At 41.6% G+C, this 18,313-nt stretch overlaps 1 protein-coding gene across 1 annotated transcript in view; it reads left to right on the forward strand.

Annotated features, from left to right (window-relative positions):
• The first annotated feature begins 1,180 nt into the window (after positions 1-1,180).
• The window catches only part of TSHR (thyroid stimulating hormone receptor), a 166,355-nt gene continuing 149,222 nt past the window's right edge, over positions 1,181-18,313 (forward strand). The window contains exon 1 of the mRNA XM_006157105.1: positions 1,181-1,461. Coding sequence (XP_006157167.1) covers positions 1,268-1,461 — 194 coding nt within the window. The 5' untranslated portion in view covers positions 1,181-1,267. The remainder of the gene's footprint in view (positions 1,462-18,313) is intronic.

Raw genomic sequence — 18,313 nt, forward strand, 5'->3', positions numbered from 1 at the left:
TAGTTGAGGGACATTTGGGTTATTTCCAGTTTGACGGTATTATGAATAAAGCTGTTATAAACATTAGGATGCACCTATTCCAAGAATACGGCTTAATTTTAACAGATATCTACACCCACTTCACCTCCAGCCTAGTTAGGATACAGAGGCCCCGTAGGAGAGCCCTTGTCTTTCTCTACTCAATCTCCCTTATCCTTACTGACTTCCATCACTGTAACTTTTCCCCGTCCTAGAAGTTCATGAACAAAGAATCACACACTGTGTAAAACAACAACAAAAAATCGATATTCCTTTTACCCCAAAGAATTAAGAAGCAATTGAAGACATTGAAAAGGGAAATCAGTATTCCCTGATTTATATTTAAGATGGTATTTTTGGCTACTGTGTGAAGAGTGACGAGTCTTAAGAATTCTTTTTCTTCCCATCTTCCGGGGCTGGGAGGAGGGTATATGGACACACCAGAATTCGCAGGACCCCTTCACATCCCTGTCGCAGATCTAGCACCAGGAACTAAGTGGTTTTCTGACATTCCGGGTTCTCACGGCAGATGGCCCCAGAGCCCAGCTTCTGGCTTTGCCGGGAGCGGGCTGGCTGCGGTGAGCGCCGGGCGCCGCCAGGCGATTCCTGCGCGCTGCGGCCTTGAGGTTGGAGCGCTGCGAGGGCCCGCCAGGGGTGTAGCGCTCGGGCTTTGGCTGCACCCTGGCCGGGCAGGGCTGCAGGCCCACCTCCGACTCTCGATCGAGACGTCTTTGGCCAGGAGCAGCTGAAGTTACCCGAGACTCTGATCCGCCCTGGGACGGTTAACTGCGCGGGGACTTGCTCTGCACAGAGTGCGTACGGGTGGGTCCTGGACAGGCAGCGCTTTTGAGAGGTGACCCACGGGGACAGCGGGTCTTCGGGTTGAGAGACAGGGCAAGGAGGGAGCGTCTAAAGTAGGCTTTGGAGAAAACCCATGTGGGGCACGCGTAAGGCTGGTCGGAAAGCAGGGAGGACCGCCAGGACCAGTGTTAGGTGTCAGGGAACAGACGGAGCAGCTGCGTGGCTCGGGCCAAGAAGAGTGAAGCCAGTAGGCTTGTTTGGATGGAGAGTTGCCTGGGAAGCGGAGCAGTTAAGAGCCTCTCCTCCCTCCTCGCCAACCTCGTCTTCGGTGGTGAGGTCACAGCCCCTTGGAGCCCTCCCTCCTCCCACCCCTCCTGCTCCCCGGTCTCCGTCTACCTCGGGGAAGCTGGAAGAGCACAGGACTGGGGAATGAGGCTCTAAGCAGGGCATGAGCCCTGGGGGCCGGTGGAAAATGAGGTTGGCATCCCTGCTGCGGCTGGTGCTTCTGCTTGCCTTGCCTAGGAGCCTGGGGGGAAAGGGGTGCCCGTCCCCGCCCTGCCAGTGCCACGAGGAGGACGACTTCAAAGTCACCTGCAAGGATATCCACAGCATCCCCAGCCTACCGCCCAGTACGCAGACCCTGTGAGTACCCGGGAACGGACAGGGTAGGACCCCACACCAAGGGCGCCTGGAACACTGGGTGGACAGACGTGCACAAAAGCAGCTGAGCATAGGACAAAGTGGTGTGTGTGTGTGTGTGTGTGTGTGTGTGTGTGTGTGTGTATGCGCGTGCACTTGCAGTGATGAGTTAAAACCATCTCGCACACTTGGGAAGGACTCATTGCTAACACCCTAGTTACTGTCAGACAGGAAAAGGTAACAAAACTTTGGCCCCAGATGACAGAGTTCTTCCTGAGGAGCTGCTGTGGAGCTCTTTATGTACTGCTAGCCCAGGCTGAATCTTAGTTTCCCTTGAGATAATAATAACATTAATAGCAACTCAAGAACTGACCTTTTTAAATCTGATCTTGGGTAATAAAAAATTACAAAAAGAATGTATTTCTCCTTCTAGTTTTTTGGGAAATTATCTTAGCAGTTCTGCTAGTTAATCACATAGTTGACAAAAAATTTTTTAATCAGGTGTCCTTTAAAAAAGAAAAACTTCATTATTTATTTATTTATTCATCTATGTACTTAGTTTTAGTTTGACCAGAAAGAGAGAGGGAGAGAGAGAGAGAGGGAGAAAGTGCTCTGACACTAAGGTGGCTAACTGTTGTGAAATGTGAACTGCCCACTATCCAGAACCCCAGAACCTTCTTTTGTGACAGATATGGTAGAGGTATGAAAAGATGAAATTTCTCAAAGTATATGTTTTTTGTTTCCATGTTTAATGCTTACCAAAGGAGAAACTTGATGTTATATAAGATTGCACACACACACACACACACACACACACACACACACACACAAAATCTGTTTCGGAACAGCCATTTAAATCAATGACCATTGTAAATGAGATCAAGAGGGGAAAAAGTTGCTTTTAATCAGGCAAAAATAGAACAGAAAGACCTGTAAAACATCCTGGGCTGGTTAAACCCAAATTAAGGTAAGAAAGTGCAGGTTATTAAAGAAAATATAGAAAGAGGAAAAGCAATGGTGAAGTTATACTTTAGTAAGTTCTCAAGAATTTAGCTCCTGGGGACATTTAACAGCAGATAATGAATGTTTCAGCACAGGTATCTGTTTTGAGATACTCCAGTTTCTTATCTCCCCTGGTTAATTAGTGCAGTAACTTCCAAATATGTTTGCTCTCTGTGCTGCCACCAGAGTAAAATGTGTTCTTATCATCCTCTTGATTGAACCTCTGTGTTGGTTTCTTGGGTCTCCAGAATAAAATTCTGCAGGACAACTTACAAAATCCTTCAAGATTTGGCTGAGCCTTTCAGACCTTCTTGTTCCTAATTTCTCTGACATCCCACTCTTACTGAATAGATCAACTGGCCCTCTCCCAACGCTCCCTGCTCTCTCTCCCCCAACCTGCCCCTGCTGTCCCTCCCTCATTTGCTCCCTCTGCCTAAAGTACTTTTTTTCCCTTTCTTCACCTGACTAATGCCTACTCCAGGATCCAGATTCAAAGTCAGTTCCTTCAGAAAGCTCCCCAAGGCTGGGTAAGCTGCTCTCCTTATCATTCTGTGCAGGCACCGGACCCTAGCCCTGGTACATTGCACACAATGTGCTTTCCTGTACCTTGTTATTTACTGTATTCGCATGCCTACCCAAGCAGGACACAGCTTCTCTAACACAGAGGCTCTGTTATTCAACCCTGAATACCTAGGGCTCAGCACAGGGCCTAGAACTACTTAGATGCAAAAAAGTAAAGGAAACCTTAAGTCGATAAATGAGCACGTGAACATGCTAGTCTTAGATTATTCACTGTGGGGAGAAAGTTCAAAGACATCCCTCCTTGGGAGACTTCTTTAATACTGGAAGAATTTTCAGTCATTGATGAGAGGTGTGGCTCAGACAGTGGAAAGGAACTTGGATGCATCCTGTGTAAAATTCCACCAAATGTTGAGGAAAAGGGAAAGGTTGGAGAATGAGCAATGGCATAAGAGTCAGGAGACCCACATTCTCTTCATCCCCTTCTTGCTAACAGTGAACCTGGGTGGTATAATTTATTGGGTTGTCAGAAAAGTCATGATGCATTTTTGCATGGGAAAACATAGAAACATACATCATAACTTTTCCGATGACCCAGTATTTGGAAGAACCCGCGTTTTCCACGTTTTCTTCTTTGTAGAATGGAGGTTCATCTGGGTACTATCCGATGTGTTGTCAACAAGAACAGTCTGAGGAAAGCCACTGAGTCACAGAGTGACAGGATAAGGACAGCAGCAAGGAGGATCTGACCTTGAGAAGCATGAGGTCCTGTGTTCTGAAAGAAGTTTTTCTGAGATAGGAAAAAAAAATTAGTGAAAAGTATAGGCATACAGGTATGGAAGGTTTATTTAAATAATGACTACAACAATCTGCAACTGTAGCAAGTGGTTATCAAATCTCTGAGGGTGCCTGCCGGTGGACAATAGAACTCTTTCAAAGGAGCGCTTCTGAGAAAAGTCAAATATGTGGAGCTAACAATCAGATTGTGCTTATCATTTCGGTGGGGCTCAGTCTCAGCACCTTGTACAGACTCATTCATGGAATCCTCACAAAATCCAATTAAGGAGATGACTTTCTCACCTCATTTTATGCATGAGGACATTGAGAAACCACATACACACACACACACACACACACACAGAAGCAATTTACTCAATGGCCACCCAGTTTATAAGTGGTGGAGCCAGATTTAAAATATCATGCAGTTAACTACAAAGCTACCCTTTTGACTACTTTTTTTTTTTTTTTTTTTAGGTTTTTGACTTAGGGTACATGCTCTTACTGTCTTACTGAAGAGACAGAAACAGTAAGAAGGAAAGTGAGAAATCACCTTCCCGGGGGGATGGCCACACCACTATCCCTACTCCTCTGTTCTTCTTCCTGAATCTTGGGCATGAATGCACACACACCCAGCATGAATTTGATCAAGCCACTGAGTTCAGGACTCAAACCCCAGTCAGCCATGTGGGAGTCCAGCAACGTAACCACTATGCATCTTCTAGCACCCCTGAACCTGTTCTCTGAAACCATTGCTCTCCAATGAAAGTGGGCCTCACCATGCCAGCTTTCCTTCAGTATGGTCATCAGCATTGGAGAAAGAAGCTTGAAAAAAATCAATGAAGTCCAATAAACTACAGATAACTCCAAGGGCTATTGGTTGGAGAATAGGCAAGAGCTCAGAAAATAGTAGGTTAGGGGGCAAAGAAACAAGGGGGGGAAGGAAGAAAGAGAGGTGGAAGGAATAGAGAACGGGATAGAAAAACTGTACCTACATTACAGAAGGTATTCCCACCTGAAACTGACTAGATCTTGGTCATTATAAAACCATTCTAGGTGGTAAATCAGGCAGTATCCATTGCTGAGCCATGGTGTTTTTTTTTTTTTTTTCACAAGTTTTATATTACTCAGATGTTCCTTTTTTCACTTGTCTCACTCATCTAAGACATAGGGCTGCTTGCTCCTATGTCTGAAGCATAGGGCAACTTGCTCTCTCACAGAGTTGCTTTATTTCTGCAACCTTCTTCAAGATGTTGTGTCAACACTGCCTAACTATATTATAAATTATCATGGTGCTTAGAACAATTCTTTCTAAAGCTTATGGTCTAACTCTCTATTATGCTGGAAAGTAAACAGAGCTCCTCTTTCTGCACCGCCCTTCCATCTGTCTTGTGGTCTTACGGATGTGTGGGAGACGGTCACATTATTTGTGGCTCTCACTGAAGAACTGGTTCTGAATCTTTTTTTCATGTCCTGCCTTTAGAGGGGCATGATAACACTCTTATTATAGTAAGGCTGTAAGTGAATTTTTTGAATTGTGATATGTAACCATAGATTATATTAACTTAAAACCAAAGATAGCAAGGTTGATTCATTACTCTCAGAAAGTAGCCAATTGCTCTATGCAAGAGAAGACCATTCCTTCTATGACCGAATTGAGAAATAGAGTCTGACAGCCATCGGAGTCTGTCAGATTCTTCTTCATGAAAGTGCTAACCTATCTTGCCTTACCCTTTTAACCTATACGCTTTCAGTTTCATGGTGGCAATAATAGCCAACCCTACCTCCTCCAACCCCAACTACCATCAGGGGTCTTGACTTTTAATGGGGTAAATGGCCTGTCCACTATATAATTGCACGCCTTTGGAATATTTCTGAAGGAGTCGTTGCTTTGGTTTTTCAGGCTCTGCTTTTAGTTAACTGCATTCTGCATTCGTAGCTCTAATTGGTGGACTATCTCAGTATTTTCTAAACTGTAGACAATCATTCATCTTTGAGATTGTTGTCTTGTGTTACATTTGTGCTAGCATTTACTGTTTTTAAGTTGACTCACTTCTTTTACTGAAAGAAATTGATTTAGGAATGCTTATAGTATGACTATAAATAGAAAATTAGCATGACTTGCTATAAATAGGGAGTAACCAAAGAACTAAATATAACAAAAAGACAAGAAGTAATTAAATTATAACAAGAGACTATTGTCTGGGAAGGCTCTGAGCCTAACGCTGTGGGGCACAGTAGGTCATCCTTATACTCCCAGCTGCTAGGAAGGATGAAGCAGGAGAATCTTGAATTTCAGACCAGCCTGAGCAACACAGATAGACCCTCTCAATGAAAAAGGAGAAGAAGAAGAAAAGAATGAGGAGGAGGTACTTAAAGTAGAAAAGACATACTAATTCAACATAGTGTCCTTGATAATAATCAGGTAGATTGAGACACATTAAAAAATGAATAATCACTTTCTCCCTGTGTGATTTGCTATTATTTAATGCCATATGGGCACTCGACCTAAACAATTTCATGTCATCTCTGTTACACATGTAAAGAAATGCAAATGTATTCCAAATTTCACAATGGCTTTATTTACAATAGTAGTTGTAACCTGAATAGCAACTGGTTTCCAACCTAAAGAGAAGCCCTCAGCACCCACGTGCTGCCCAAAACATCCCAATATTTTGTATTCTTTTTAAATAATTATTTTATTTAACTTTATTTATTGATTTTGATTTGACCAGGGAGAGACAGAGTGAGCGAGGAGAGAGAGAGAGTGAGAAAGCAAGCTGCCAGGTCTGGGACTTGAACCGTGGTCAGCCATGTGGGAGTCCAGCGTCCTTAACCACCACACCACCTGCCGGCCCCACCAATACTTTGTATCTTACAAAGGTGACTGTTTCATGCTTCTAGGATCCATGATTCATTTTCTTTTATTCTTTCTCTCTCTTCTTCTCCCATCCTTTCTGCCACCAACAATATATATTTTTTAATCCCTCAATGTTTTTTTTTTTTTGAGAGATTTTCACTGTAGGGCGCATGCGCTCGCCAGACAGACAGAGAGAGACATAGAGACAGAAAGCAAGAAATCACCCCCCAGGGGGGATGGTCACGCCGCAATCCCTTCTCCTCCATTCTCCTCTCGGGATCTTGGGCACACACGCACACGCGCCCGGCGTGAGTTTTAAGCCACTGGGTCCAGGACGCGAACTGTGGTCGACTACGTGGGAGTCCAGCGACATAGCCATTACGCTAACTGCTGGTTCCCAATCCCTCAATGTTTTTGATAAGTGACAGGAAATTTAATCTGTCTAGTTTAAGGAGGGAAGAAATTTTTGAAAAGAATAACATAAAATTTATAGAAACATTGTAAAACCAGGTTTTGAAAATAGGCTACAGTCCAGGATGGGCAAGGTGTTGGAGCCATGGCCAGCCATCCAGTTAAGACGAGTCCATAGGCAGTACTGCAACCACACCACTAGACATCTGTGGTTCTGTAACTGTCGGGCTGTCTATGGACTGCCATCAATAATTTCTCAACTGTCACTGCCTCTTTGGCTCACTAACCAGAGAGTGATATCCGATATGGGAGCATCGGATTGGCTGGCCTAAGTTACCTGCCATCCCTAAACTGCTGGACAAAGGAAGACGGAGGAGGTGTCCTTCTCCTAGGAAGATGGAGGAGGTATTCCTCTTCTGCTTTTGTTGACTGTAGTGGCAGTTGCGGAACTGAGTCTTTCTAATATTACACACAATGAGAAATTCTCCACCAAAGAAGGTTGCTATGGATTGAATGTGTCCCCCAAAATTCATGTGTTGAAACTTGGTTACTATTATGATGGTAGTAAGAAGATGAAAACTTAATCTGACTGTGGTATTTAAGAGGCATGGTCTTTGGGAGTAATTAGAACTGTTATAGATAAGGCCGTTAGAGTTGGGCCCCCATGATTGCATACTGGTGCCTTTATAAGAAGAGGGAAGGTAAGAGCTGACACACGCTTCTGTCCTCACACCATATGATAACCCCCACACCAACTTAGGACTCTGCAGATCGTACCCAGGAATGAGAAGACCCTTACCAAATGTGGCCCTTTGGCCTTTGACCTCCACTCATGAACTTAATAAATTCTTTTTTAAAATTAATTATTCAGTTTGTGGTATTCAGTTATAGCAGCAAAAAAAAAAAAAAAAAAAAAAGACTAAAACAGGGGTCATAGGCTCTCTACATTGCTCATTATTTCCCTCATTCTACAAATGCTTATTAAGCTCTGACTATATCCCAGCTACCGTTTTAGGTCTGGATTTGATGGAGAAGACCACCCACACATCCTTGTCTTCAGGGCTCTTACCGCTTACTATAGAGGCTGAATATTAATCAAATGATCATATAAACATATGTTTTAAAAGATTTGTTATAGAGTCTGTGCATTTCCTGGAGAGAGAGAGAGAGAAAGAAAGTGAAAATGCACCCTCCAGGGAAGATGGCCACGCCATAATCCCTCCTCCTTCATTCTTTTCCATATTGAGAAAGCCCATTGAAACTATCATACAAGACCGAATTTGCATGTCTGTGGACAAAATTAATTTGTATTGCTTTGGTTATCTACAATCTATTGTAGAAAGTTGTAGAGTGGTTCCCATAGAATCAGACTAAAATTTGGGAGGGTGTTCATTAGTCAATGCACAATTTTCCACCGGAACATAATTTTCCCTTATAATACATCCAAAATACAACAGTTACTGGCTCACAGTAAACACTGTACAGAGAAATTTAGTAAAAACTAATATCCTTTTCAACTTAAATCATAGATCAAAATAAATTACTCAGTTATACATATAAACTGGAATAACAAAGCCAATCTATTAAAAATACCAGTAGGCCCTCTTTCCTTAAATAACAAATATTTCAAATACCAAAGGCATATTAATTATTCTTAACCTCAACACAAATGTATTAATACTATGAGTCTGATTTAGATTCTCATTTCTATTTTTTAAATTACTTTATTTAACTTTGTTTATTATTATTATTATTATTTGTTTTAAATTTGATTAGAGGAGACAGAGAGAGAGAAAGTGAGAAAACACACTGTTAGGACTGAGAATGAAACCATGGTCAGCCATGCAGGAGTCCAGCATCTTTAACTACCATGTCGCCTGCTGGCTCCCATCATTTCTATTCTTAATTCTAAGTTTTCCTAAGCTAGAAGATGTTTATTGATTAAACAAATTGGTCTTCCTTCCTTAATGATCTGTAGGTTCTTTACGGAAACCCCCACTGGCTTCCTTAGTGCCTTCTGGTTAAGGTTTCTCTATCTAAAAGGAATCTCCTCTTAGACCATTAAGGGAGGAAAGATGATCTTTTCTATAGCCATTGCTAGGTTCATGGCTGAAACCCCATATGAAAAACATATTAACGAGAAAAAACATTGAAATATTTAATATGAATTTTATGTGACATGACACCTTCAAAAATGAAGAGTCAAAGAAACAAAGAAAACTATTTTTATGGACAGTTATGCAGAAGTAGGATTGGAGAAAAAAACATGATCTAATGGTAATAAATGGAAACTTAGCAAGATCTATTCAGAATTTTCTCTGTGGTTTTGTGTCTTCATTTCTTCCCTGTGGGTATTGGGAGGACCCCTCTGAAATGAGGGCCTTATCGCCGACTCTCTTAGTCCATTTTTGCATTACTAACGAAAATACCTGAGACTGGATGGTTTAAATAGAAACAGGAGTTTATTAACCACGATTCTCTTGCCTGGAAACTCCAGAGGCATAGACCTGGCATTAGGCCAACCTCCAACATGGACAATGAAAGCTCAGAGGATGGCAGACATGGGAGGCTTGCAGATAAAAAGAGCTTCCGAATGCTCTCTTTTATAACAGCCAGCTTTCCCAAGAACTAACCCCTTCTCAACAGACCTAGAAATCATTGAGTTTCACAGTGAGACATCATTAATCTACTTATGCTATTGTTGCCTCCATAATGCAATAACCATGATCTGTTGAGTTGTCCCAAAAATCACTGTCCACTAGGTATCAACGCCTCCCAACATTAAATTCCAAAACATGAAGCTGTGGGGGACAACCCATCATCAAACCATAAAACCTACTTAATAGAAAAGTCATAGAATTATTTTATGGACTACTTTGAGGGAGAATGGTGGGAGAAGCTTAGAGACAATCCTGCTTTTGCTGTTTTACCAAATGTCAAGGTGCCATATTTTGGGGTATTGTGTCCTGAACCCCATTACACCCATTGCCCACATATAGCTAATAGCATCTCTTTTATGCTTAAAGGTGTCCTCAATTTTGAAGGTAAACTATTACTATATCTTATTAATAGACCATGGAGTCCAGATGCCAGTGGAACATACTAAACCTTACTTATTATCTCCATAGCTGAGAGTTTAAGAAGAGACCAAGACCAAAAGTCTTATAACTACCTCAACATTTGTAACCCCCACATAGATTGTAGGGAACTTCCTTTATTGTTTCAGTTGAATTTTGCATTTTTTTCCCCTCATATGATACCTAAAATGTCTTCCCTCCTGGTGTATTGCAGGAGCGTCTTAACTGGTCTCAGCTCCCAATCTTGTCCTCAACCATCAATTGGTTAGATGGCAACTAGAAAGATCTCTTAAAATGTAAGTCAGGCTATGTTCCTCCTCTACTCAGAACCTTCCTACTTATCTCAAAATAAAAACCAAACTTTTTACAGTAGCCCAAGTGGCCCTACATGATCCGACTCTCTTTATTTTTCAGATTGTATTTCTTACTACACTCGGCAACTCAGCTTCTGCTTCATCATCTTTACTTGCTTCACATTTGTCAAGTTTCTCACATTACGTTCTTCCCTCTGCCTGAAACATGATTTCCCCAGACACCCTCACAGCTATTTCCTTCACCTCCTTCAAGTTTTTATTCAATCATTACCTTCTCGATAAGGCTTCCTTAATCATTCTGTTTAAAACACTCCACATGCCACGTGCTTGCATGCTCCAAATTCGAACTAGAAGGCTAAGGGAGGGAACTGTGGTATGACAGACCCTGTCAAGGGTGTCTCTCTCTCTCTCTTTCTCTCATCTTCCCTTGTACTCGCTCCTAAAAAATAAATGGAACATTCCTGTTTTTTTTTTTTTTTCTTTTTAGATAGATTTTTGCTATACGGTGTGTGTGCTCATGAGAGAGACAGAAAAAGTGAGAAATCACTCCCCACAGGGTTGACCACACCACAATCCCTTCTCCTCCAGTCTCCTCTCGGGATCTTAGGCATGCACACATGCATGCCCAGTGTGAGTTTTAAGCCCCCAGTCTGGGACTCAAACCATGGTCAACAACGTGGGAGTCCAGCAATGTAATCATTATGCCATCTGCTGGTCCCGAACATTCCTATTTTTAAAAAAATAATCCTGCAGCTCTGTCACCTAATACACTATATACTTAGCTTCATTCTTTCTCTCTCTTCTTTCTTTCCTCACAAGAATGTATTTCACATTTATGTCTTTCTCCACAGGAGCAAAAAGTGAGCTTTTTTTAGTTGTTATTTTTCTCAGTTGTGTGTCCAAAATATTCAGAAAAAAAAGATATATAATAGGTTGTCAGTGAATACTTGTGTAATAAAGGAATAAGTGGATGAACGGCTCTGGAGGTATTTTCGTGTCATTGCATTGGGCCCTTTACACTTTTTTATGATCCTTTTTCAAAGTCAGTGCATTTTATTACCATGTTAGGATAAGTGGAATTCTGTTTTTTTGTTGTTGTTGTTGTTGTAGTTTTGTTTTGTTTTCTGGTTATCTGGGACACTAGTCTTTTAGTTACAGAAATTATATCTAATGGGTTTGTCTTAGTCTATTGTGTGGCGAACAGAAATACCTGAGACAGTATGGTTTCTAAAGAATAAAGGTTTATTCGGCTTATGCTTCTGGTGGCTGCAAAGTCAACAGGTAAAGGGTTGGCATCTGACTGGCCTCTGGTGCTACAGCACAGCGTGGCCTACAGAAGCAGAGAGAATGTTGGGTACAAGCAGTGAGAGAGCTGACAACAGACAACGTTTTTCCTAACAACCCATTCTTACAGGAACTAACCCTTTTCACAAGAGCTAAAATCACTCCATCCAGTAAGACAGCGTTAATCCATTCATGAAAGTGTCCCTACACTGCCCACTAGGCCTCACCTCTTAGAGGTCTCACCCTCTCCCAGTGCCATTACACTGGGGCGGGGGGGGGGCAAATTCTAAACATGAATCTTTGGGAGACGAATCCTTAATAAACCATAGCAAGGCTCCACATGTCTCACTGTCTGGCTATGCGCACATAACTAAAACAATGGTAAAGATACAACTTCGAACAGCCACCTCCAAGAGGCTCTCCCTTCATCAGTACTTCCTAAGCCTTCTACATGTGGTACTCTGAAATCAAGAGAAAATCAGAGAGGCTCCCAGCATATGTGGGACACTCAGAAGTAATCCAGACCACACAGGACATTAAAGTTTCTGGTTTGATGGTTTTTTAAAATTTCACCAAAATTACTAAGAATTTTTTTTTTTCCAATTTTGCTATGGGGCATGTGTGCTTGCTAGAGAGAATTAGAAAGAGAGGAAAAGTGAGAAATCATCCAGAGAAATGGCCATGACACAATCTCTTCTCCTTCATTCTTCTCTCAGGATTCTGGATCTACACATACATGTGCCCAGTGTGATTTTCAAGCTGATGGGTCTAGGACTCAAACCATGCAGTTACCCATGTGAGATCCAAATGTCTTAATCTCCACACCACTTGCTGGCCCTGGAATTTTTAATTACTTTTTTCCATTACATAATTGTTTCTCATGCGACTTCATATATAACTTCCTGGAGTATTTCCCCATTCTTGGTAATGTAACTCTATACCAGCATATCCCAATAACTCCCCCAAAGAGGTGGTGACTTCAATGCCCAGAATGGCAGGCACTGCTGGGAGACAGTGAAGACATATTTTAGGGGGCAATAATGTGTGAGCTTATGAGCTCAGCATCAACAAACAGACCACTCCACTGAGGACAAGCCCATTCAGGCATGATCTCAGAGGCCTGGATCCAGAATATCTAGTTATTTATCTGTGTGAACCAACCTTGGCTTTCCTGAAGCCTAAGTCTATTTTCTTATCACCTCAGATAGAGTAGTGAGAATAGAAACCTAATTCATAGTGCTTAAAGTGTATAGCTAGATGAAGTAGGCCTGAATGTGTCAATTTATCAAAATCGGGTTTTTGTTTTCCATTCAGAGCTGAGAAATTATGAACTTGAATGAATTTGTTTATGTTCATGTTTCCGTTGTCAGATGAAGATTTATTATTTTTTCATTTTTATTATTTTTTAGAGAGATTTTTGCTATAGGGTGCGTGCCTTGCCAGAAAGACAGAGAAAGTGAGAAATCACCCCCCTAGTGGGAGTGGCCATACCACAATATCTTCCCCTCCATTCTGCTTTCAGGATTTTGAGCACATGTGCACATATGCCCAGCGTGAGTTTCAAGCCACCTGGTCTAAGACTCAAAATGCGGTTGGCCATGTGAGAGTCCAGCAACGTAGCATTACACCATCTGCTGGTCCCCAGATCAAGATTTCTTTTATTTATTTATTTATTCTTTTTTTTTTTTTTGAGAAATTTTTATGATAGGGTGTGTACACTCCATTGGGGAGACAGAAAGTGAGAAATCCCCCCGAACGGGGGATGGCCATGCCCAATTCCTTCTCCTCCATTTTCCTCTGGGAATTTCGGGCATGCATACACAAGCCCCCAACATGAGTTTTAAGCTGCTGGGTCTGGGACTCGAAGTGTGGTCGACTACATTGGAGTCCAACGACATAACCATTTTGCTATCTGCTGGTCCCCAGATTAAGATTTATTAACCTGAGTTTGATAGGCTTCCTAGGAATTGTGGTTATGGGAAAATTTGTATGTAAATACATCAGTGCACTTCTGAGAAAGTTTATATTTTCCTAATGTTTTCAAAGGTGACCCCAAACAAATTAAGAAATTCTTCTTTAGAATAATATGCCATTTTTGTGTGGCTCAAACTTTTTATTTTATTACAAATATCAAAACATATATTTTTAAAATAAACAAAAGTTGCCTGACTTTTGAATGCTATGATTTTCTTCTAAATATAGTATTATGCTGATTACTTTATGTCTCACACTTAATGTCCCTTTATATCCCTTGAATAGATTCTTACAAAATGTTTTCTAAATATGACCACTTTTCATGTCAATAGTTTAAAAACATATTTTTCAAATGTCTGAAGTCTGACGTTAACTGACGTTAAGTCCGTGGCACTGACTCTGTTTCCATTTTAATTGAAGCTACTCAGGCTACTCAATTATTCTCTGCCTTTCATTATTACAATTAAAAATAACAAATCAAAATCTTAAGAATGGGAAAAAGTGTCCCATTTGTCCAAAATTACAGACTGGACTTGGAACTGTTCCATTTAGTTGTCAGACTCAACTTTCCTTGATTTATTTCTGGATGAATCCTTAAGAAAACTTAGGAAATTTTCAAAATAAATTTCTTGTCCTAAAATTACAAAACAGGCATTTGTCATATTTGTTACATTGTATATGTTGTTGTCTCACATGTGGTGAAATGTAGCTATGCCTTGGATTTTCCAGTATGGCACTATTGAAAATAGTATGCATCATAATATTCCAGAACTTCAAATATTTCATCATCATCTTAAACTAAGCTTCTCACAGCACTTTTACACTTGGAAAAGAGCTTCCTAGTCTCCAGATTTTTCTTTCAGGAAACAAACAAAAAAAATTTTAATAGATATTTTTGCTACAGGGCACTTGTTATCACCAGAGAGACAGAAAGAAACAGACAGAAAGCAAGAAATCACCCCTCCGGGGGGGGGGGTGGGCACACCACAATCCCTTCACTTCCATTCTCCCTTTTGTATTTGTGCACACACATACACATGCCCAGCATAAGTTTTAAGCTGCTGGGTCCAGGACTTGAACCGTGGTGAACTACATGGGAGTCCAGTACTGTAAGCATTATGCCATCTGCTGGTCCCACACTTTTTATATTTATTTGACACATAAAGCTTTTGGCATATATTTTGCAGGCATTGACTTAATTTTATCCGTGCCAAAGTGTTACCATAATTACTCCAGAGAGGGGTTTGAAGTGATCTCTTATTGCCAGTTACTGTCACTTTATATTTTGTTATTTCAATCATTTTATGAGTTGGAACACTGGAAGGGTAGTTTGGGGATAGGATCTGCATATGAGAATAAATAGGATCTAAGGGCAGACATACATTTTTCTCCTGTGAGAAAGTCTTGGTGGGTTTTACAGCTACAGTATTTCCATCTAGCACCCTTTTCGATTATTTCTGAGCTTCTAGACATGGTCTAACGATTTGAACTGACAATAAATCCTGCTTCTAGATAGCTTTTTTATTGTAGTTATTCTTCCTTCTTTCTTTTCTTTTTAAAAAATAATAATTGGCCACCTAGTACATTCTAGTCTTTTACTAGGCATTGAAGTTAAATAGTAAGTGACCTCATTGATCTTACTTCTAGCCAAAGGAGGGAATAGCAAAAGAAATAAAAGGTAAACACAAGGAGTAGCAGGTGGTAAAAACTGTAATGGAGAAATGAAGGAAGGGAGAGGGAGAAGGACTAGTGGTTACATTTCAGAGTCAAGGTGTCTTAGTTTGGACGGCTGTAACAGAATAACATAATCTGAATGGCTTAAGCAACACTTAATTCTCCCAGTTTTGGAGACTGAAAGCCTAAGATTTTGTGTCATGTAACTGGTATATGTAGTGTCTAGGGTAAGTGTTTTCTGGTTTACAAAATGACTGTTTTCTTGTACCCTCATATGACAGAGCGCACAGCTAGTCTCTCCCTCTCTCTCTTTTATTATTATAATGGCATTCATTCCCTCAGAAGAGCCCCACTTCCATCACCTAATTCCTTTCTAAGATTCCATTTCCCAATACCATCACATTGGGATTAGAGTTAAACATTTAAATTTGGAGGAGTACACAGACTTTTAGTCTATAACCAAAGACCTCACTGAGAAGGTGACCTTTGAATAAAAACTTGAAGGAACTAAAAAATTAAGCTAGACTGATAACCAGAGGAAGAAAATTATAAATAAATGCAAAAGCTCAGAGGCAGGAGGACGAAACATGGAAGGAACATGCATAGTATGTTTGAGAAGAAACAAGGCGCGAAATGTGGCTAATGCTAAAAGGGTAGAGGAAATAAGGTCAGATGGGTGCAGGAAGGTAGATTGTGCTGAATTTTGTAGATCATTATAAGGGTAATTAAGTTGATCCTCTTATTTTTTCCATGAGGGAGAGAGACAGAGAAAAAGGAAGAGAGGGGACCAGCAGTTAGCATAATGGCTATGCCACTGGACTCCCACGTAATCAACTACGGTTCACATCCCGGACCCAGTGGCTTAAACTCACGCCGGGCACGTGTGCATGCGTGCCCAAGATCCTGAGAGGAGAATGGAGGAGAAGGGATTGTGGCATGGCCATCCCCCCTGGGGGGTGATTTCTCTCTTTCTATCTCTCTGTCTCTCTCTGTCTGGCGAGCGCACGTGCCCTGTAGCAAAAAAAAAAAAAAAAAAAGAAAGAAAGAAAGAAAAAGGAAGAGAGATGGTCACCCTCAACAGGGTCCCCAGGCCACAATCCACCCCTAGTCTCAGCCAGCATGTACATGCATATCCAGCATGCCCAGGGAGGGTTTCCTTTCACTGCCACCCTTTAGGGTCACCCTTACAGCACTAATTCACTTTTTGACTAGCACTAATTTATTGCACCAATCTGTAAAGCAAGAACAGATCTTAGACCTCAGTGGTTGGTCATATAGAGCTTTCCATGAAGACATCTAAGGGGTGGGTAAAACAGAGATGAGTGGAAGTCTAGACCACCTGTTTATGTAATTTACCTATCCCTTCGAGACTTGCCTTTGGTCCTGAATATCAAAATTTCTGTTATAGAGAACCAGCAGTTAGCGTAATGGCTATGTCGCTGGACTCCCACGTAGTCGACCGCGGTTCGCGCCCTGGACCCGGTGGCTTAGAACTCACGCCGGGCACGTGTACATGCGTGCCCAAGATCCCAAGAGGAGAATGGAGGAAAAGGGATTGTGGCATGACCATCCCCCCTGGGGGGTGATTTCTCGCTTTCTGTCTCTATATCTCTCTCTCTGTCTGTCTGGCGAGTGCACACGCCCTATAGCAAAAACCTCTCAAAAAAAAAAATTTCCATTATAAAGTTAATTGCTGCTGTGCTCACCTTCTTTTATGACAGCAGAACTGACAATACCCAGTTCACAATGGACAGCTGCCGTCAGTCACTTGATGTCCCATGAAGAAAACTCGGTCTCTACTAGGACAGAGTAGCACTCCAAGAACTATTTTTTTCAAATGAAAGGTAGTTCTGGGACCAGCAGTGGGTATAATGGCTATGTTGCTGGACTCCCATGTGGTCAACCGCGGTTCAAGTCCCAGACCTGGTGGCTTAAATTCACGCTGGGCACATGTGGGAGCATGCCCAAGATCCTGAGAGGAGAATAGAGGAGAAGGGATTTCAGCATGGCCATCCCTTCTGGGGTAGAGGGGTGATTTCTCACTTTCTGTCTCTCTCTGTGTGTCTGTCTGGCGAGCACACGTGCCCTATAGCAAAAACCTCTCCAAAATTAAAAAAAAAAAAAAAAGAAAGGTAGTTCTATCTTTCGGAAGGCAGATCCTTGTTCTAAAGCTTTAGAGGCCTGATCTTTAGTTCCCTTATTGGGGTTTACTAAGGAATACACAGAATATTCTAATCCACAGTGGGTATCTCTATTATTGTAAGATACACTGTCCTGTGTGAACTACAGGGCAGGGCTGCTGCTATCTCAGCATGAATAGGCTGTAGTCTCCTCTTGTTCTAGGTCCTACCTGAAACTGGCAGTTTCATGGGTTATCCAGCATATGGGAAAGTGGGTTGATGCATAGTCTCAAGTAGTATGTGCTACCTGGGCCAAAGAGGCCCAGCAAGTGCTGTGCTTCTTGTAAGAGGTAGGGAGAGCCAGATACAACTTGTTCTCGATTGTCCTTTATTGTATTGGGGAATATTCTAGAATGCCCCAAACTGAACATGTCCCCAACGGATGGGGTTCACTATCTTTGTAAGACTTATCTTCTATCTCTTAACACTCAAGTTTCTTACTAGATTATCAAGGCTCCTTTCTATTTCTTGCCTACCAAGTCCAATTCGCATGTCATCAGTTAGTAGATCAACATGATGATGAGTGTAATGTCAAGACTATCGACATTCCTGCAGACTCTTTTTATTTTTACAAGTCTTTAATTTTATAAAATTTATTTTATTATTATGCTTTGTTTTAAAGTTTTCTATGGGGCATAAGTGCTCACCAGAGAGAAGCAGAGAGAGAGAAAGAGAGGGAAAGGGAGAAAGCAAGCCTCTAGGACTAGGACTTGAACCACAGTCAGCCATGTGGGAGTCCAGCACACCAACCACTATGTCACCTGATGGCCCTGCTTGTAGACT

Source organism: Tupaia chinensis, unplaced genomic scaffold (genome assembly GCF_000334495.1).
Source record: "Tupaia chinensis unplaced genomic scaffold, TupChi_1.0 Scaffold000528_1, whole genome shotgun sequence".
Classification (NCBI taxonomy): domain Eukaryota; kingdom Metazoa; phylum Chordata; class Mammalia; order Scandentia; family Tupaiidae; genus Tupaia; species Tupaia belangeri.